Source organism: Lolium perenne, chromosome 7 (assembly GCF_019359855.2).
Source record: "Lolium perenne isolate Kyuss_39 chromosome 7, Kyuss_2.0, whole genome shotgun sequence".
NCBI classification, from domain to species: domain Eukaryota; kingdom Viridiplantae; phylum Streptophyta; class Magnoliopsida; order Poales; family Poaceae; genus Lolium; species Lolium perenne.
The window spans coordinates 2,488,820-2,507,440 of record NC_067250.2 but is presented as its reverse complement, the minus strand read 5'-3'; the positions used below and the strand labels follow the sequence as shown (position 1 = coordinate 2,507,440).

The window sequence follows — 18,621 nt, the reverse complement described above, 5'->3', positions numbered from 1 at the left end:
CTGCTGCTACGTTCATGGTGAGTGGTGACTGGGCACTGCGAAGAATCACAACCCACGGCTGGACTCTGGAGCATCGGCAAAACGGAGATGACACCCCACACTGCTGCCGCAGGCATCATCACGGCGCATAGCGGGGACATCATTACTTAAGAGGACCAACTAATTATTTACAAATTCACAAAAGATTTGTAATAGAAGGATGAATAAAACGAAAGTAAAATTGTATATGTAATACTACCTCTCTCCATAATTAGACGCCTTAGATTTGTCAAAATTAGATGTATGTAGAGACTATTTAGTGTCTAGATACATCTAAATTTAAACAAATTTAAGACACTTACCTATGGACGGATGAAATATGTATGTGTGAATATAATAATTGACTAAAAAGGATCAGTTTTCTGCCGCGGACTATTTATTTACATTTTCCCAAACAAGCTCATATAAACAACATCATTTTCAATACAGTGTTCAACCACAATGGCATGTAGCTTGATTAGTAGAAAGATGTAACTTAAGATGGAAAGGAAATACCAACCACGACCATGTATCTCTCAAGTAATATGACGCATGGCACATTCATCTATCTATTTGAATAAATAAATGATAATGCACATTATCACAAGCAAATGATGTGCAGACAAACGAGTTGAGCAAGGGGGAAACTCTGACGAGCCACCGTTGCTGGCGGGACGGTGGCGGCATGCCGCCCTACACGTCCTAGTGCAGTTTTTTCAATAATAAAGAAAGATGGTGATGATCCCAAGCAGTTTCTCCTGAAAGAAACAAGCGTTGCCTCATCATCATCATAATCATCAAGTTATACACGAATCTCCGTGTGCATATCGCCGTGCTGTCCAACAACTAGCAAAGCAACCATTGGCAGCCACAAACAGTAAAGCCAGGCGATTTCTTATCATGCGAGAAGTTGAATATTCCAAGTTACATCAAGAGAACAAGGAACTAAAAGTTAGATCTCCAGAGGCAGGATCGAAGGAGGCCTCGACATGCACCGCTGAATCGGCCGGGTTCACCTCCACAGGTTTGCTGAGCAGCTGCACTCCTTGCTTCCAGTATCGGCTATCTGAGGTTAATATCAGCAACACCAATATCAGTATGAGGGTAATATAATAACCATGACTTTCATCACCAGTATCAGTACCAGTCACAGATAAAGAATGTACCCAAGAGTGAGAAGAAGGTGGTTTCTCTACCTGGTCCTGTGCTTAGCACAGTGGAGTTCTTCTCGTCAAGCACCCAGTCGATCCAAAGTGCGAAACCATGGCATGTTCCAGCATCAGCAAACTCAATCTACAAAGATCACATGCAGATACGAGTTTTACTATGACCTGGCAGCACAAATAAAGTATGCAGACCACATGCTGACATGCATGTTCTAGCCAGCAAAGTAATGGCAGTTCCCGAAACACATGCTTTTCTGCCATGTATTTTAGTGCGACACTAGAGACCGAAGCTTCCCTAAGCTATTGTGATTCGGTATCATTGGGAACCAATAATGATTCGCCAAACCTTGAATCTTTGTGAATTTGAAGTGACCCATACTACAGTGGAAAAACTCTGATGACTTTCATCCCAGTATCCCACCAAAAAGATAACAAAGCATACCTTTGTTTTCCCAAAGCAGGAGTGAATAGGCTCAAAAAAGTTGAAGTCCATGAGAGAGTATACTTTACTTAATTTCTGCTCAAGTTTGAATGTATCATTAGTCAACCAAGTGAAATGAAATCTGTGCACAACCCCGAGACATTATTAGATTTTACCTTTGTATGACCACATTGCCATACATAATATGGCAGACAAGGACCTTGCTGCTCTCCAGGAAGATCACCGCAGGCTCCTAAAGTCTCATTAACAACAGAGTGGTCAAAACCCTCGACGTCTTTAAGGCTGCAACGACTCCTCCACAAGTCCTACAGTACCTCAGTAGTTAGAATACAAACTTAGTTCTTGCGCACAACTTAAAAATGACAGACTAACCGGAAGAGACATGGCGCACAACTTCAGTATTCCTTTACAAGGCACTATGAGTGCATCCTTGGATAACATCGGATCAAGCAGAGTTCTTGCATTCCTAAAAGCAAAATAACAGGAACAGATTTTGGCATCTTCACTCGGTAATACAACATAAAAGAATATATTTCACATCATACTGAAATAAGTCAATGTTCACTTAGGCCTCCCATGTAAATTGTGGATTCCATATTCTTCTCATAAAGAAGTAAGAGTAATACTTGGTAAATTCAATAAAAACTAGGTAAATAGGTGTAAGTGTAACATCCCACATTCAGCCCAAACAAACACTGGCTTACGTCCTTGTAGCCTACAAGGTTTAACTTGGCTGCTACATATGGTTCTCAAAGATTCACATGCTACTGAGCTACTCAAAACAACCATGCCAGGCTTCCAGCCCAAACATAGGTCACCTAACCTAAAATGGTGGCAACAATTGAACACAAAACCTTTTTCCTGGTGCTCGTAGCTTGTTAGTTAAGACATATGCGACGAGTATTATGGAACGGAGGGAGTACCTCTCTTTTTCTAAACTGAGGGTGCATTATTTATTTTTCCTAAACTATGTTACCACAAGAAGCAAACATTTGATAGGACACTGTTTCTCTAAAATTTGGGCTTGAGAACACCAAAGTATAAATGCGAAGTTCAACCATAAGTTACTACTACATCAACTTTTGCCAGGCCAGAAGAAATCGATCAGGAACATACAAATAAAGAATTAAAATGTACTAAAAAATGTTGACAAAAGCAGAATACGACTGTCGATTTCTGAACAGTGTGGGAACTTGTACACTGGAAATAAGAGCACAATTTCTATAGTGTGAAGTGTGAACTTGTATGTGCAACATCTATTGACATATTTATGTATTAGAAATAATGCAAAGCTGAATCTGATGTACAATTAATACTAGGATTTTGAAGTAACAAACCAGAAACGTAGGTTTTGCCATGGAAGCATCCCTTCACCGCCATAATAAAATGGTTCACCCATTAATAAGTTAATCTATAGAGATGAAATGATAAGATCAAGAGACATTCAGAGAACAACAGTATGAATCATTTAACTACTTTCAAGTCAGACTACACACCTAGCAGCATTTACCTTCTTATGCTTCAAATCATCCGCGGTAACAGATGCCACTCTTCTACCAATCACTTGAATTTGGTCCATGGAGAAATTGTTAGCATCTGCAACAGCTTGAAGGTATGCTGCACCCTTGTCCCGTAGACCAGGAAACATGGCAATGACTTTTGAAGATGGTGACAGAGACGAAACTAAGAGAGCTAGGAATATACTATCATCAGCCACAATACAGGTTTGCGAAGATCTGTCTCTCAGCTGGACAGAGAAACATTGAATATGAATAAGAGGATGTTAGAATAACGTAGGTAATTTGGTAGGCAGTGTTTTGGTTCATGGGACTAGATACTCCCATTACGGAAAACCCATTTTAAAATGTTCAAATTATTTTTAAAAATATTTTTTCTTCAGAATGTACATGTATGTGTATTTTACATGTGCTCAAACATTTTGTGAACAAATAACATTTGTAGTGTCGTAGGCAAAAATGTTTAATTTTTTGTTTTGAAAAAATCTTCAGAGTGTATATGTATGTGTCTTATACATGTCCTCAAACATTTTGTGATGAAATAACATTTGTACTAACAAAAAAAAGATGTCTCGCGAAAAGTCATAGCATCGAAAATTGTCTTTTTTACACAGGTCACAAAAAATCTCCTCCATTAAACTTAGATGGGCGCCTAGAATACACCCAATATTTTTTTGACATTTTAAATGTGTTTTTTTTACAATGGGACGATTCGTCCTATGAGCCAAAGTGGATTTCCGAGGTAATTTGCATAAAAAATAAGATGTTATTACAGCCACTATATGAGTTATCATGTTGTAATAACATCTTATAATATGGGACAGAGGGAATAGAATGGTAGGTAGCTAAACCATTGAACTGATCAATTACTCCAACTGAAAGATATTAGTTTTCAACGAAATTAACAGGACAATAACATAGTTTCCAGATTGCTTAAAAATTAAGAATCTCTTCAGGCCATGTTCAGAGGGACCAGCAAAGATTGTGAATTGAGAATTTGAATATGAGTATGCAAGCATAGGTTTTCCTTTTTCAACAATCAAACTTCACCAGAAACTATTGAGGCCTCAATACATTTTCAAATGTTGGCAGATCATTGGAACTTTGTGGTACTAGCAGATCTGTGGAATTATTTTAGAAGTCATAGGCTGAAGTATTAAATTAGCATCCTGATCTATTCTAACAGCGGAAAACAGAAGTTTGCGAAAATCATGCACACAAGGCAACAACATGATATTTGAACCAAATGAACTGGAGTACTTACAGCATTTTTCACTACAGTTATCAAAGCTGATCTCCAATATCTATCACCATAAAGTGCCACCCTTTCCGGTAACAATGCTAGCTGGTCACCTTTCAAGCTTCTGTTGCATGCTTCATCATTTGTGTTTAGCAGCTGATATGAGATGCTAGTTAGGTTATGACTAGCCCTTAGAGAAACAATTTGATCTTTCATGACAGGAGCACCTTTCCCTTGTGTAAACCAAACACAATGCTTCCAGTGATCACACCAATCGTTGGTGTCTACAAATAGATATAAGAAATTGTTTTGATTAGCTTCAGAAAGAGTAACAGGGTGGGGTCCGAAAAGGTTTACATATCGAACATGCTAGATCAACCAAGTGGCTTCAATACTAATGAATTCAAGGAGCCCAGATGTTCTAACAACACTATAAATCTATAATCATCATATTCAAAGTGCCGAAATCACTTAGGGGCGAGTTAGGTTGCCTTGCAGCCTCCCCGAACAGGCTAAGTGGCTGCAAAAAATGCTCGTTTGTTTGTCGCGGGAATTAACGTTCTGAGCTTGCACAAAACTTAAAGCAGCGTCAGGGCAGAACCGACACGCCTGAATCAGCGGTTTCCACTCGGACAGGCGCCAGCGGGCACGAAGAGAGGAACGTTGTGAGCACAGGAATAGGCATGGAGATGGCAGGAGACGAAAAATTGGCTGCACGGTTTCGCATGAAATCTAGCGTCACCTCCAGCAAGAGAACAAATAAAACCTTATTTTTCATCTCGGGCGGCATCGGCAATTTAGATCCGCGGCACCGGAAGCTCTGAGTTCGAAATCTCTAGCACCGGCTCCGTCCCTCTTGTCCATCTTGTCTCCAGCCTCTCGTCCCTCTTGTCTCAGGCTCTGGCAGCTCGTCGCCATCCGTCATCTCCCATGCCTGTAACCGCGTCCCGTCCCTTACTTTAGGCTTATGGACGATTTCGCCGTTACTTATTTAACATCAATTTAATTAGGACACACAAGCTTATCATTCAGGCAACAACCCTTAATAGTTGTGATTCACAAGAGATCGGTTCGTCACAATTCCAGGGCTGCGGTCAGATATTTTCCCATGTTTGAAGACGATCGAGAGGATGATGTAGAGGATGTTACCCTTAATCGGTATTTTGGCTATGATGACAGCTAAGCTAGAGATGGACTAATGCTACCAACAGGTGTTATACATAGGTGTCGATGATGCAAGATGGTTGGAGACCCCTCATTTGTTGAGAGAACAGTGCCAGAGTTTCTTTCATATTTCTATTGCTTTTCTTGAGTCAATAGGAAACACCGCACTATTAAGAGAGGTGATCTCGGTGAGCTTGCTGGGGATGTTACAAACATCCAAATACATATCCTAAGAGCATCTCTAACAGAGCCCGTAAATCCTGCCGGAACTGATTTTTTCCGGCGAATTTACGGGTTCGGGCCGAAAGTGGCGCAGAACGGAGCCCGAATCGGTGGGCCGGCCCCTATAAGAAGTTTAGGGGCCCGGTAAATATACAGGCCGCGGAGGGGAGTAGGGTTTTGGAACCCTCCTCCGTCGCGTCCTCCCCTCCGCCGCGCGCACGGTTGGACTTCCGGCGAGCAATCGCGGAGCCACCGCTTGCCGCTTCTCCACTCTCTCCACACCACCGTGACCGCATGGCTGGGGCGAACAGAAGCGGCAGGGGAGGCGGGCGGATTGGCGGGAGCAACTCTCCGCCGCCCCCCCCCCCCCCCCGTCTTCCGGTCCGAGGCCGAGCGGCGCAAATGGAACTGCTCAGAAGGCACTCGGAAGAGCAGCGTGCGGCGCTGGACCAACTGGGGTCTAACGCTGCCGGGGAAGCTCGCGCGCTACGCGAATAGCGGCGAGGGGTCGTCCTCGGCCGTGTCCGGCTGTGCGCTGTGGCGGCCCGCCCCGGACAGCAGCAGCGACGAGGAGGAGGTGCCGGTGCGCAACCTCCAGTTGCAGTCGGGGGACTACGTCCTCAACAACGAGGAGGAGGCGACGGCGGTGCAGCAGGTGGCCGTCATCTCCGCCGCGAGGAGGCGGAAGCCGTCCGTGCCGTGCGCGAGTATGAGGCCGCGCCGAAGTAGGCGGCCGTCCGCCGCGTGAAGCAGGAGGTCGTCGACCTTGACTCCGAGTAGGCCGCCGACGGCGTAGTCTTCTGCGGCGCGCACAGTAGGTCGCCACCGGTGAAATTAGTTTAGTTTTGGAGGTGGTCGACCACCTCAAATGCAATGTATCTATCGATCGTATCTATCGAATTATGCCTCAAATATGTTTGAATTTCAGTTCTTAAGCTTGTTTGCGATGATCACTTTACCGGCAAATTTTGAATTCAGTGTTTTTCGCTTCCGAATACGGATGTTGTTCTGCACCACGCTCAAAACCGCTCGCATTTTGTTTTTCCGGAGACTGAACTAACTTTTTCGGTTCCGAAGAATAAGGGCTCTGCTAGAGATGCTCTAACACCAAAATATACCTTCACACAAAAGAGAGGAGAGTTTATCACTTTGGAGGAAAAGCCATTTGAGATTTCCTATTGTCCTGGCCCTGAGTTGGTATGACCGGTTGTCACACCGACTGGATTGGTGTCGCCTGGTTGCAGCATCGGTTCAAACCGATCTAGTTGGTCTAGCCCGGTGCACCGGACCACTCGGTTTTTGATCCGGGATACCGGGCCAGGAACCAGAGCACCCAGTGCTGGAGTCGGTTTCACCGCCTTAGTACCGAAAGTGCGCAAGAATTTTCCCAAATGGCCAGTTTTTCTCCCTTGAGCTATAGAACGCATTTTTTATTCCTTGAAGGTTAGGTCAACCATTCACATTGCATATCTTGAAGCTCTCTCTCCCACCATTGGTGAAATACAAAACCTTGAGCATCTCCCATTTTCCAAACCAAATACAAATCTCTTTGGGGAAAAGGAAGAGGAGGTCTTGATCTACAATCTCGCCAAGCCATATTTCATTCCTCATTGGGTTCATCGAGCTAGCTTGTTACTCTTGTGTTTGTTGGGATACCCTAGGCGGCTAGGGTTGCCCGAAGGCTTTTGGCTTGTGATTTGCCCCGTGGAAAGTTTGTGAGGGTTTCGAGGCCGCCTCAAGGCCTACCACTAGTGAGTGAGCTCCTACTTCGTGGAGGAGGATCAAGGAGAAGGTGAGCCTACGTGGTGCTTGGGAATCCTTAGTGGAATCCCACCCCTCTCCAACGGTGACATAGTTCACCCCAAGGGAGCGAACACCGAGTCTTCATCTCCGGCATGTCTCGGTTATTTCTATCCGAGCTCGTTACTAGTGTTGCTTAAATTGCGACACCATCATGCTTGAAGTACTTGTATCATCCTATAGGTTGCCTCACCTAGTTTGCATTAGGCCATTTTATTTATCTGCAAAGCCTAAAATTGCTAAAGAACTTAAAAGAAAATTTGTAGAACCTATTCAGCCCCTCTAGGTTATCATCTCTATAATTTCAATTGATATCAGAGTATATGCCTCTTTTGAAGGACTTTAGCGCCTTAAGAGTGAGATAGCTGACAAGGATGGTGAAGGAGAGAATAAAACTTACATGACCAAAGAGGTCAAGGAATTACTAGCTTGGGAACGGGCCAATTATAGACCTAAATGACCATATGAATAAGCTACTTGACAATCGTTTCAAGGAATATCCTCAAGTTTCATGGCAGACCAGAAAAAGATGAACTGATTTCATTTAAAACTTGACACTGCAATTGATTAACTCATACATGATGAATAGTTCCATGAACCAAATGCATTGATCCAATTTAAAATATAATATTTTTGTTGACACAGAGAATTGTATTTTCATGTAATTCAATACTAAAAGCTGTAACATAGAATTTTTTTGGTGTTGCACTAATTTTCGTGTCAGTAAAACACTGCAGTGGTTATGGAAGTCAATTTTCTTTTAAATAATAATAACGAACAGTTAATTCCCCATAAAATTCCAGATAAACCCCAAGGCCCAAGTCCAAAATTACTCCAATACATCAGAGAAATGTGGATACATATCAACTATTATAAATGTTAGTAAAGACATGCCGACTATATAAGCGCATCAGTCTACGGAAATGGAAAATGACACTCTGAATAATGCAAAAACAAATCATGGCAAAAGCCATGATTCTTTAACTAACCATTGACACATTTTGGCAGATCCTCAATACTTGATTGTCTCGCCCATCTAGGAGCAGTTGAGTAGAAGATTGACCCAGCAGAATCTAATTGAAGCACCCACCTGAATTATAAGACACAATATTTATCCAAAGCAGTTTTAACTTTAAAGTGAGAGACTACAAGATGTTATACTTACCATGAAATAATAGCATGAACACATCCATCACCAGTTGTTTTTATCGTGATCTTGGTTTCTCGATGACTATCTGGTCGTTCCGAAAAGTCAAATTCAAAAACTTTGAAGGGTTCTGACAGCTGGAGCAAAACAATTAGGACGTGGGAGGAACATATTTTTCGCATCAGAGTTCAGAACATGCAAAATGAAGTCCATACCAATCGTATCTCGTCTTGTAATGGGTCACACTGCATTGCATGTTGCTGTAGCTTCACGGAAACAATATTTTCCATCCCATCAGGAGTAAGCCAGACACCATCTGCAGCATTTGCTTCATTGTTGTGCAAATCATGCATCTTCCACAAGAATGTACTATCAACTAGCTACGATGCACAACGGCAACAAAAACATTCCAGTATAAACTAATCAAACATTAGTTCCTTAGAAACCATCCAAATGAAATCATTATTAAATAACACGGAGTAAACGGACCTGCCCGTATGTAGTGGCTCGATATGGAACTGTTTTTGGGTTTTTCACCAGTAACATATCATGAGCTTGCTGTAGAGTAGGTATCAGACCCTCACCTAACAGCTCAGAATCAAGAATTTCACTCACCTGTAAAACATAGTATGCTTTGTTCAAACAACTATAATTAACTTTATATGCAACAGAAAAATAAGCCTAATACAACAGAAGTGCTAATTGCTAAGTGAGACCATTCTCAACTGAAATTGTACACTAGTAAATTCATATTTAGTATATAAGGAGACAGTTGAAGAAGCATATTAAAGAGTATGAATACTACACTAGGTCAATTCACTGGATAAATATGGATCGTATTGGAGAAGAATCCCATAGTAGAACAAGAGTGCAAGTTAAGCTAAAACAAAGTCCTACCAGTATATCAGCTGGTGAATCAAGCTCAACTCCAACTTCGAGTTCATCCGACCGCTTATGAAAGACTTTCACCTTATTTTCCATCCCGTTGGTTCTCAGTACCTTCCGCAACAACTTCCCCATGGGAAGGTAGGACTCACATGCTGATACACTACCGCTAGCTTCACTTCTAACATTCCCCAAAGCCCGCGCAGACATCATGGAGAGCAAACCGGTCCCAGCTCTGAACCATCATAAGCATTAGTATCCACTCTGTTTTTTTTCGGCTATTATAGATTATATAGCCAACATAGCTGATTTTTTTTTCTAAACTAGCATGGCATTAGCACCAAGAAATAGATAGTTGCGCAATCATCATCTCCATATGAAACAAGACAGAAAGAGAACCAAGCTACACGTCCACCTACCCGTTGCAGTTTGAATCAGAAAATCAGTAGACTTGGCTAAATACTTCTTCATAAAACAAAATTCCATTGCGCCTCAAATAACATGCTAAATAAGTAGAGAAGCACAAGCGGAAAATGATCCTAGATACTCCAGGTTCAAGGCAACACCCTAACTGCAGCTGCGATTTGATATACTTTTTAGGCCTCCTTCTAATGGTATTACGACAAAGCTCTAATCATCTTCTTTGATTGAAAAAGATAATTCGATTATTCCCAACCCCCACAGCAGGGTCACTCAAGTTGAAATATTTGTTGTTCATTCCTATTGCGCAAGAAACTTCCCGGGAACCCGGCGGATGCTCACCCGATGTCGAGGACGCGGGCGGCGGGGTCGGTGACGGCGGCCTCGATGGCGCGGCGGTAGGCGCGGTTGCGGGCAGCATCATTGAGCATGTCGAGGTAGGAGGTGGCGGCCAGGAGCTGCCTCTGAGCTGCCGGCGTCTTCAGAGGAGGCGCTGCCCCCTCCCCGTCCACTTCCTCGTCAACGACGAGCCACTCGGAGTCGCCGGTGAGCGGGTTGAGGCGGAGCTGGAAGGCGCGGGACGGCCCGGCGGTGGTGGAGGCCATTCTTCGGCGGCCTAGGAGTACGAGGAGGTGGTGGGCGGCGGGCGGTGGCGGGGCCAGGCCGACGAGGCAGCTCGGCATGAACGAGGGGCGCCGCCGCCGCCGCCGCCGCCGTCTAGGGTTTTACAGGCACGGGCTCGCCGTTAGGGGGTGGCGATTTCGCGAAATGGTACTTGGAGACGCACGTATTTCTGCTTTGAGGGCCTGCTTCGAATACTGATATTTCTTCAAGGGGCTCTTCGCACGAACCTTTTCTTTTTTCATTTTAACAATGGAGCAGGGAAGAAAAGTGCAAATTGCTCTACAAGTGATACAGAAAATTGAATGTTGCGTTGTCTTTTTCCGTGGCCACTTGCATGTTCGATGAGCTTCATTCTTTCGCGGTATTTTTTTATATCTTCTATTACCTCTGTCCGTAAATAGATGCCAAAAATTTGTCTAAATTTGAATGTACCTAGACACGATTTAGTGTATAGATATATCCAAATTTAAATAAATATTTAGCATCTATTTATGGACGGAGGGAGTATATTTTTAATCTATGAAGGAAAGTCTACTTGAAATTCTCTTGGCTCTTGTCAACATCGGTCGTCGAAGAAAAACATACATTCTATCTGGAACCACGGTCCAAAAACAGTGCGGTGTGCTGCCCAACAAAACAAGGTACCCTTGGCATCTTGAGTCTTGATAAATTTTGCATTGCTCTTAGGCTTCGTTGGCTCTGACTCGAGTGGACGGACTATTCTAAGGTTTGAATTGGCCTTGGCAACCCTTGCAATGACAATGACCGGGAAATGTTTGAAGCAGCAACTCTTGTCAACATTGGTGATGGAGAAAGAGCCAAATTTTGGTCTTCCTCGTGGCTTTCCGGAGGTAGACCAAAAGGTATTGCTCCAAAGATTTACGCTATTGCAAAGAAGGAGAACATCCCGGTCAAGGAAGCCTTGGAAAATGATTCTCGGGTCGCTAACATTGACTTGGAGCAAGGTTTTGATGTCGAGCACATTCAACAGTTTGTTAACCTATGAGAACGAATCTTCCATGTGCATCTCTCCGAAGGGGTAAAAGACACAATCTCTTGGAAGCTTATTAAAGATGGTTCCTACTCTGCTGCATCGGTCTACAAGATGCAATTTGAAGGCACCACTCTCACTACAATGGAACCCGCTATTTGGAAGGCTTGGACCCCTCCCAAGTGCAAGTTGTTCACGTGGCTAGTTTTGCAAAACAGAGTTTGGATGGCGGACCGTTTGGCTAGAAGAGGTTGGCCAAATTGTGGGAATTGTCTCCTTTGCAATCAAGTTCAAGAGTCCGCGTCTCACCTTCTTTGCAAGTGACACTTCTCCATAAGAATTTGGAATGCCATCCTACCTTGGTGTAGGCAACTAGACATTTCATACATACGGCGTTTTGGGCTAACGGGGAAATTGTTTTTGGTTGGTGGATAAAGTTGTCTTTGGGACATGGAAGCTCCCCGGAAGGCTATGGCCTCGCTCCTCATGCTTATGTCTTGGGAGATTTTGAATGAGCGAAATGCAAGAGTCTTCCGTCATCAAGCCTCGCCGGCTCACATGGTAATCATAAAGATCAAGGACGAGGCTAAAATGTGGAGCATGGCTGGAGCGAAATTCTTGAGCAATGTAATCCCGGGAGAGTAACTGTGTTTGTTAAGTCTGTGACGTCGACAAGGCATTTGTTCTAGGCATTTGTCCTAAAAACCTTCTCCTTAATTAATAAAAATGGCAAGTCTTTTGCCTTGTTAAAAAAACAATGCAATGGACCGACTTAGAAGATTGGACCAGTAAGAATAGCTACAATAAACGATCTTACATACATATTGTATTTTTAACTATTCAATGAATAATAGAAATAGGTATATGATCCTATAGTCGTAGTCATATCATATGGTGTAGATTAACAAGTTTTTGACCCAAAAAGCTAAGTAAAATCCATTGAGATTTTTGCACCTTATAATACAGATTTGAAAAATTGTAAATTAGGTTATAAAAAAACAATTCCCATACAAACAGTCGGTTTGGTTGAAATTAAAATATCATCATCCAAAAAAATAAAAAATACTAATTTTCTTGTTTTCATATTTGACACCACATCCACATGGTACATAACAACCACACATCTTCCCATTATACAAAGAGAACTTTACATGTATTCTCACATAGAATACTAGCAGACGGTTGGTTTTTTGGGGCATCAGCAATCTTCCCGTTTCGGAGCCTTCCGTGTGGGACTGTGACCTTGAAGGCTCCTGTGATTAGAAAAGCTCCTGTGAGATCTTCCATTTGTAATTTCATCAGGAAATCTGCATGGGTCTGTTGTTTTGCTCAAGGCAAATTAATCAGATCAGTATTATTATCTTTTAATTCTAATAAAAAACTCCACTATGATTCTATGTAGCTGATGCAACTTTCACGTGAAGGAGACTTCGCTCCTGAGCCCTGAGGTAGTATACATTGCATTCTACTATTTTGAAAGGCCCAGCATTATGACGGGACGACGGGACGTGGCTACGAACGATCTCTCGATCGTTCTGAAGGATATGGAGGTACAAAACAAACTAAAACTGAAGCATCAGGATAGCAAGTAGAAGCTTGGCCATACCTATTCTTTCTTTCTTTTTTCTAGATGAACTCAACAACACGTAACTAGTGTCTACTTGCTTTGTGATAAAATATCCAACGGCAGTGACCTTTAGACATCCTGACAAACTACTCTATCTTTTATCTGAAATGTTCCAGTCTCGAAGTCTCAGCACGACGTCGATCATGATGTTTCGTACAACCTTCGCTCCAAATAATTGACATTTAAGGTCTGATTTAAGGCTGTGACTATTTATCAGTCAACTGAGAATTTGTCATTAAATTTCAGGTGAACTTCTTATTGCAACTCATGACTAACACGAATCACGAGCAAATCTAACAGTTCAGAGAATTTTTCAACTCCACTTGCAACCGAAAAGAATTCAGTTGCAAACCAAGTTGCAATTCCTACGCACAATTCACAATGAAATCAAATAGTGTAGAACTTGACTAAAAACGAATTTAATTTTCAGCTAGCTGAGAACTAGCAAATCCCTTGTTCTAAGCCATACTTCTCTAAGTTTGACCGAATATAAAGAAAAAAATGTGTTGATATCGACAGAGTTTTATGTATATATATAGTTTGAAAACATATTGTGAGATAAATCTAACTAAATTAAAGCGGTGTTGTCGATAGTTCATATATTATTCTACTTTTTTTTAGATATGAGAGCATCGCTCCAGCATCCGCATCAATAGATGCACACGGCTATCTTTATTGAACCAAAAGTACAGAATCAGTTTACACAAAAATTCAAGGTTACACTCATGGGAAAGCTAAGGTCATATATATCAACTAACTTGGTTAACCTTCAAACTGTTTCATTAATTTATGATAAACCTATCACGATCAGTTATTTGGAATGGTGTGAGTATTTTAGAGGGCTCGTGCATGCATGGTTGTGGCATTATGCCGAAAGTAAGACTATTGCCACATCAATGATTTAGTCGTCCGCTTCCTGCACTAATTTCCTGGCGTACGTGGACATGTTTGTCTTATTTCATCGATATGTCATGGTGCATATCTCAGCACAGGTCATAGTTAGGCCGGACTTAGCTCTAGAGCATGTGGCGCAGCCGTGCGGAGACGATCCAACGATACGCTTGTGGGGCAAAACAGGATACACACACAAAAAAAACATATAAATACTCTCACCATATAAACATTTGGAAAGCCAGCTGGAGCAATGGCAGTTGCACCACCATGTGCCCAAATTCCCGTCATCTCTCTCCTAGTGCTAGCACTCTCGGCCATGGCTGCTTCTTCTTCCTTGAGTATGGCCAACGGCAGCGAGTCGGACCTCGCCGCTCTGCTGGCTTTCAAAGCCCAGCTCGCTGACCCTCTTGGTGTCCTCGCCCACAACTGGACCGGCTTGTCTTTCTGCCATTGGGTTGGTGTCTCATGTAACCGTCGCAGGCGTGTCACCAAGCTAGCGTTTTGTGACACACCCCTCTCTGGATCTTTGGTTCCTCAGCTCGGTAACCTCTCTTTTCTCTCCACCCTTAACATTACCAATGCTAGCCTCATGGGTTCAATCCCTCCCGAACTTGGCAGGCTAAGCTGGCTTCAGACTCTCCGTCTTAGAGGAAATTACCTGTCAAATGGCATTCCTACTGCCCTAGGTAACCTCACAAGGCTTAAGCTTCTTAGCCTAGGTATCAACAACCTCACTGGCCAAATTCCCCATGACATATTCATTCATACACGGAAACTTGATGGGCTTTCTCTTTATGAAAATGATTTGAGTGGACAAATACCACCCTATCTATTCAACAACACACATTCCTTGAGGTACATCTTGATTGATACCAATAGTTTCTCGGGCCAGATCCCTCCTGAGATGTTACTACATCTGCACAACCTTACAGAAATTCAGCTATATGATAATTACTTGAGTGGCCAAATTCCACCCTATCTATTCAACAACACACCTTTGGAGAGGCTTTTCCTACAATACAACAATTTAGAGGGAAGCATGGACTTCATGTCAACTCTTTCTAATTGCAGAGAGATTGACATAGCTCATAATTCTTTCTCGGGGTCCCTCCCTAACAATATGGGAAGCCTCGCTTCCCGACTAGTCATGTTTCGGGCTGGTTATAACAAGTTAACAGGTGGACTTGAAGCAGCATTTTCAAACCTAAGCAGCCTTCAATATTTATTTTTGGGAAATAACCTACTCACCGAGCCGATTCCAAAATCCATTGCCACTATGAGAAATCTCACGTGGCTTGATCTCTCTAGCAACAATATTTTAGGCAATATCCCAACAGAAATAGGCATGGTTGGGAGTCTACAACGAGTGTTACTCAGTGGAAACAAATTGTTTGGCTCTATATGAAATAGGTATGCCTAGCAAGCATGCCGAATAAGGCACACGTGTTATCTGAATAAGGATAAGAAGCCCATGGACTCGAAGATTGAGAAGCACGGAGGCCCAGGAGAACTTCGGACACAGAAAGTAGAGTTGTAATAGGAATATAATAGCAATATAGGAAAGGCCCATAGGTCTCTTGTAGTTTGTAACTTGTACGATACAAAAAGCCTAGACTCCGCCTCCTATATAAATGGAAGTCGAGGGAGAAAGAAGGGATCAAATCTATTATCAACAGAACCACCATAATCTTTAGTCAAGCACCTTTTCGGCTGAAACCTTCGAGATCTACTTGCCCTCTACTTTTCACGAAACCCTAAGTCTATAATCTGTAGGCATTGACAAGTTAATCCCTTGTCAATTGGCTCCGTCTGTGGGAATTGGAGGCGACAAGGTCCTAATCTCGATGGAAAAATCAACATCATCAACATCGTCATCAGCAGCAAGCAACATCATGGAAGGAGGTAAACAAGCGCAACCCGATCTCGTCGATTTTGTTCCTCACGATCCTGCTCGTGTGCATGCATATGCCCATATGGAAAACTCGACGGAGATGACGCTCGGGAGTTTTCGCTTTCTCTTCGGGAAGGAGGGATCACACCGTCTTTTGGCACTGATTTTTTCGGGACCGTCTGCGGCCAAATCCAACTTCTCGGGATCGCCGACAACATCTGTTGAGACAGGCGATGAAGTCTCGCAGCCACGCTGCATCAAGCCCGCCCACGGAGGGGCACTCGAGGATATGTTCAAGGACATGACGTTCAGATCGTTCACGGGATCCGATCTGGACAGTGACTCGGAAAGCTGCAACAACTTCGACTCCATCAGCAACGACTCCACTTCAAGCAAGGAGGTCCTCGCCGATCGTAACGACGGTGTCACCGACCCTGAGTCTGATGACAATTTCATGGTAGCAATACATCAAATCTACGCCATCACAGGAGAAAATCGTGAAGTTGACGAGGAATCTAAGGTTTTCAATGATCTGGGCAACCCCTACATCGATCCCACGGATCTTACTCGAGGAACTAGAAGTAAATATATCGGGACTACGCCGCGAGAAAAAGTACAACTGTCACAAGAAGCATGGGACAGAGCTGCAAGGGCCATAAGCGGTGCGGAGCCGATGGCTACGCATGCCACACCAGAAGCTTTGCAAGCATATCAATATAAACTCGCGCGTGCCGGACGCGTGCCGGGCGCGAGCTAGAAAAGATGCGGCAAAAATTGGATGAAAGAAAAGCCGCGGCAGATGCGTCTAGCGAGCGCAGGAACAACTTGAGCCGACACTCAGGAAGTTCGGCAAATAATGGAGAAGGCCATTGACGAAGAGCAAGGTCCAGATTGAAAATATACCCGAAGGAGAACGGGAAAACCCGATCCAGAACCTCGACATGTATTTTATGTCAATAGACATAAGAGGAAACATAATACCAAAAACTCCAGAGGCAGGATATTTGGCGGCACAAACTTTCATACTGCCATCCAAATCCCAGCTAGGAGATCCTCGTGCGTCATTGTACCAGATGGCCATGACAGGAGTCAGCGTCATGGGGGCAGCACTAGCAGGAAGAGAAATAGCACCACAACCCGAAAGTACCCCATGAAGAACTAGTCCAAGGCAAAATAGTCCTCTATGATCGCGAAACCAGAGCACATGAACGTCGACGTACACCAGAGGATAGCGACGAAGACCTGTGCTGACAAGGTATTAACTTGTCAATGCCTACAAGTAGTAGACTAGGGTTTCGTTGGATGTAGAGGGCAAGTAGATCTCGAAGGTTTCAGCCGAAAAGTACTCGACGAAATAGAAATTAGGGTTTGCTCAACAATGATTCGGTGCCTTTCTCGTCCCTCGACTCCCCCTTATATATGAGGCGGAGCCGAGGGATTCGTATTGTACAAGTTTACAGAGTCCGGGAAGGTTTCTAACTCATTGATGTCTACGTTCCCCCTCCTTTCCTGTAGACAGTGCTGGGCCTCCAAGAGCAGAAGTTTGTAGAACAGCAGCAAGTTTTCCCTTAAGTGGATCACCCAAGGTTTATCGAACTCAGGGAGGAAGAGGTCAAAGATATCCCTCTCATGCAACCCTGCAACCACAAAGCAAGAAGTCTCTTGTGTCCCCAACACACCAAATAGGTGCACTAGTTCGGCGAAGAGATAGTGAAATACAGGTGGTATGAATATATATGAGCAGTAGCAACGGTGCCAGAAAATAGCTTGCTGGCGTGTAGTTGATGGTGGTAGTATTGCAGCAGTAGTAACAGAGTGAAACAGTAAACAAGCAGTAGTAACGCAGCAGTATTTAGGAACAAGGCCTAGGGATTAGACTTTCACTAGTGGACACTCTCAACATTGATCACATAACAGAATAGATAAATGCATACTCTACACTTTTGTTGGATGATGAACGCATTGCGTAGGATTACACGAACCCTCAATGCCGGAGTTAACAAGCTCCACAATTTGTTCATATTTAAGTAACCTTATAGTGTAAGATAGATCAACAGATTAAACCAAGTACTAACATAGCATGCACACTGTCACCTTCATGCATATGTAGGAGGAATAGATCACATCAATATCATCATAGCAATAGTTAACTTCGCAATCTACAAGAGATCATGATCATAGCATAAACCAAGTACTAACACGGTGCACACACTGTCACCTTTACACACGTGCATGAGGAATAAAACTACTTTAATAACTTTGCTAGAGTAGCACATAGATAGTAGTGATACAAAACTCATATGAATCTCAATCATGTAAAGCAGCTCATGAGATCATTGTATTGAGGCACATAGGAGAGAGATTAACCACATAGCTACCGGTACAGCCCCGAGCCTCGATGGAGAACTACTCCCTCCTCATGGGAGCAGCAGCGGTGATGAAGATGGCGATGGAGATGGCAGCGGTGTCGATGGAGAAGCCTTCCGGGGGCACTTCCCCGCTCCGGCAGGGTGCCGGAACAGAGACTCCTGTCCCCCAGATCTTGGCTTCGCGATGGTGGCGGCTCTGGAAGG

The 18,621-nt window shown here is 43.4% G+C and overlaps 1 protein-coding gene across 1 annotated transcript; it reads right to left on the bottom strand.

Moving 5' to 3' along the window:
* Window positions 1–770: 770 nt before the first annotated feature.
* Window positions 771–10,796, bottom strand: LOC127311681 (protein arginine N-methyltransferase 7). The gene is made up of 14 exons (XM_051342131.1): window positions 10,364–10,796; window positions 9,614–9,836; window positions 9,206–9,331; window positions 8,932–9,096; window positions 8,735–8,853; window positions 8,559–8,659; window positions 4,408–4,667; window positions 3,137–3,373; window positions 2,964–3,037; window positions 1,999–2,092; window positions 1,782–1,931; window positions 1,627–1,701; window positions 1,215–1,311; window positions 771–1,084 (listed from the first exon to the last, which is right to left on the bottom strand). The coding sequence occupies exons 1-14, from the start codon at window positions 10,702–10,704 to the stop codon at window positions 948–950; spliced, it is 2,199 nt and encodes a 732-aa protein (XP_051198091.1). The 5' UTR covers window positions 10,705–10,796; the 3' UTR covers window positions 771–947.
* Window positions 10,797–18,621: the final 7,825 nt, after the last annotated feature.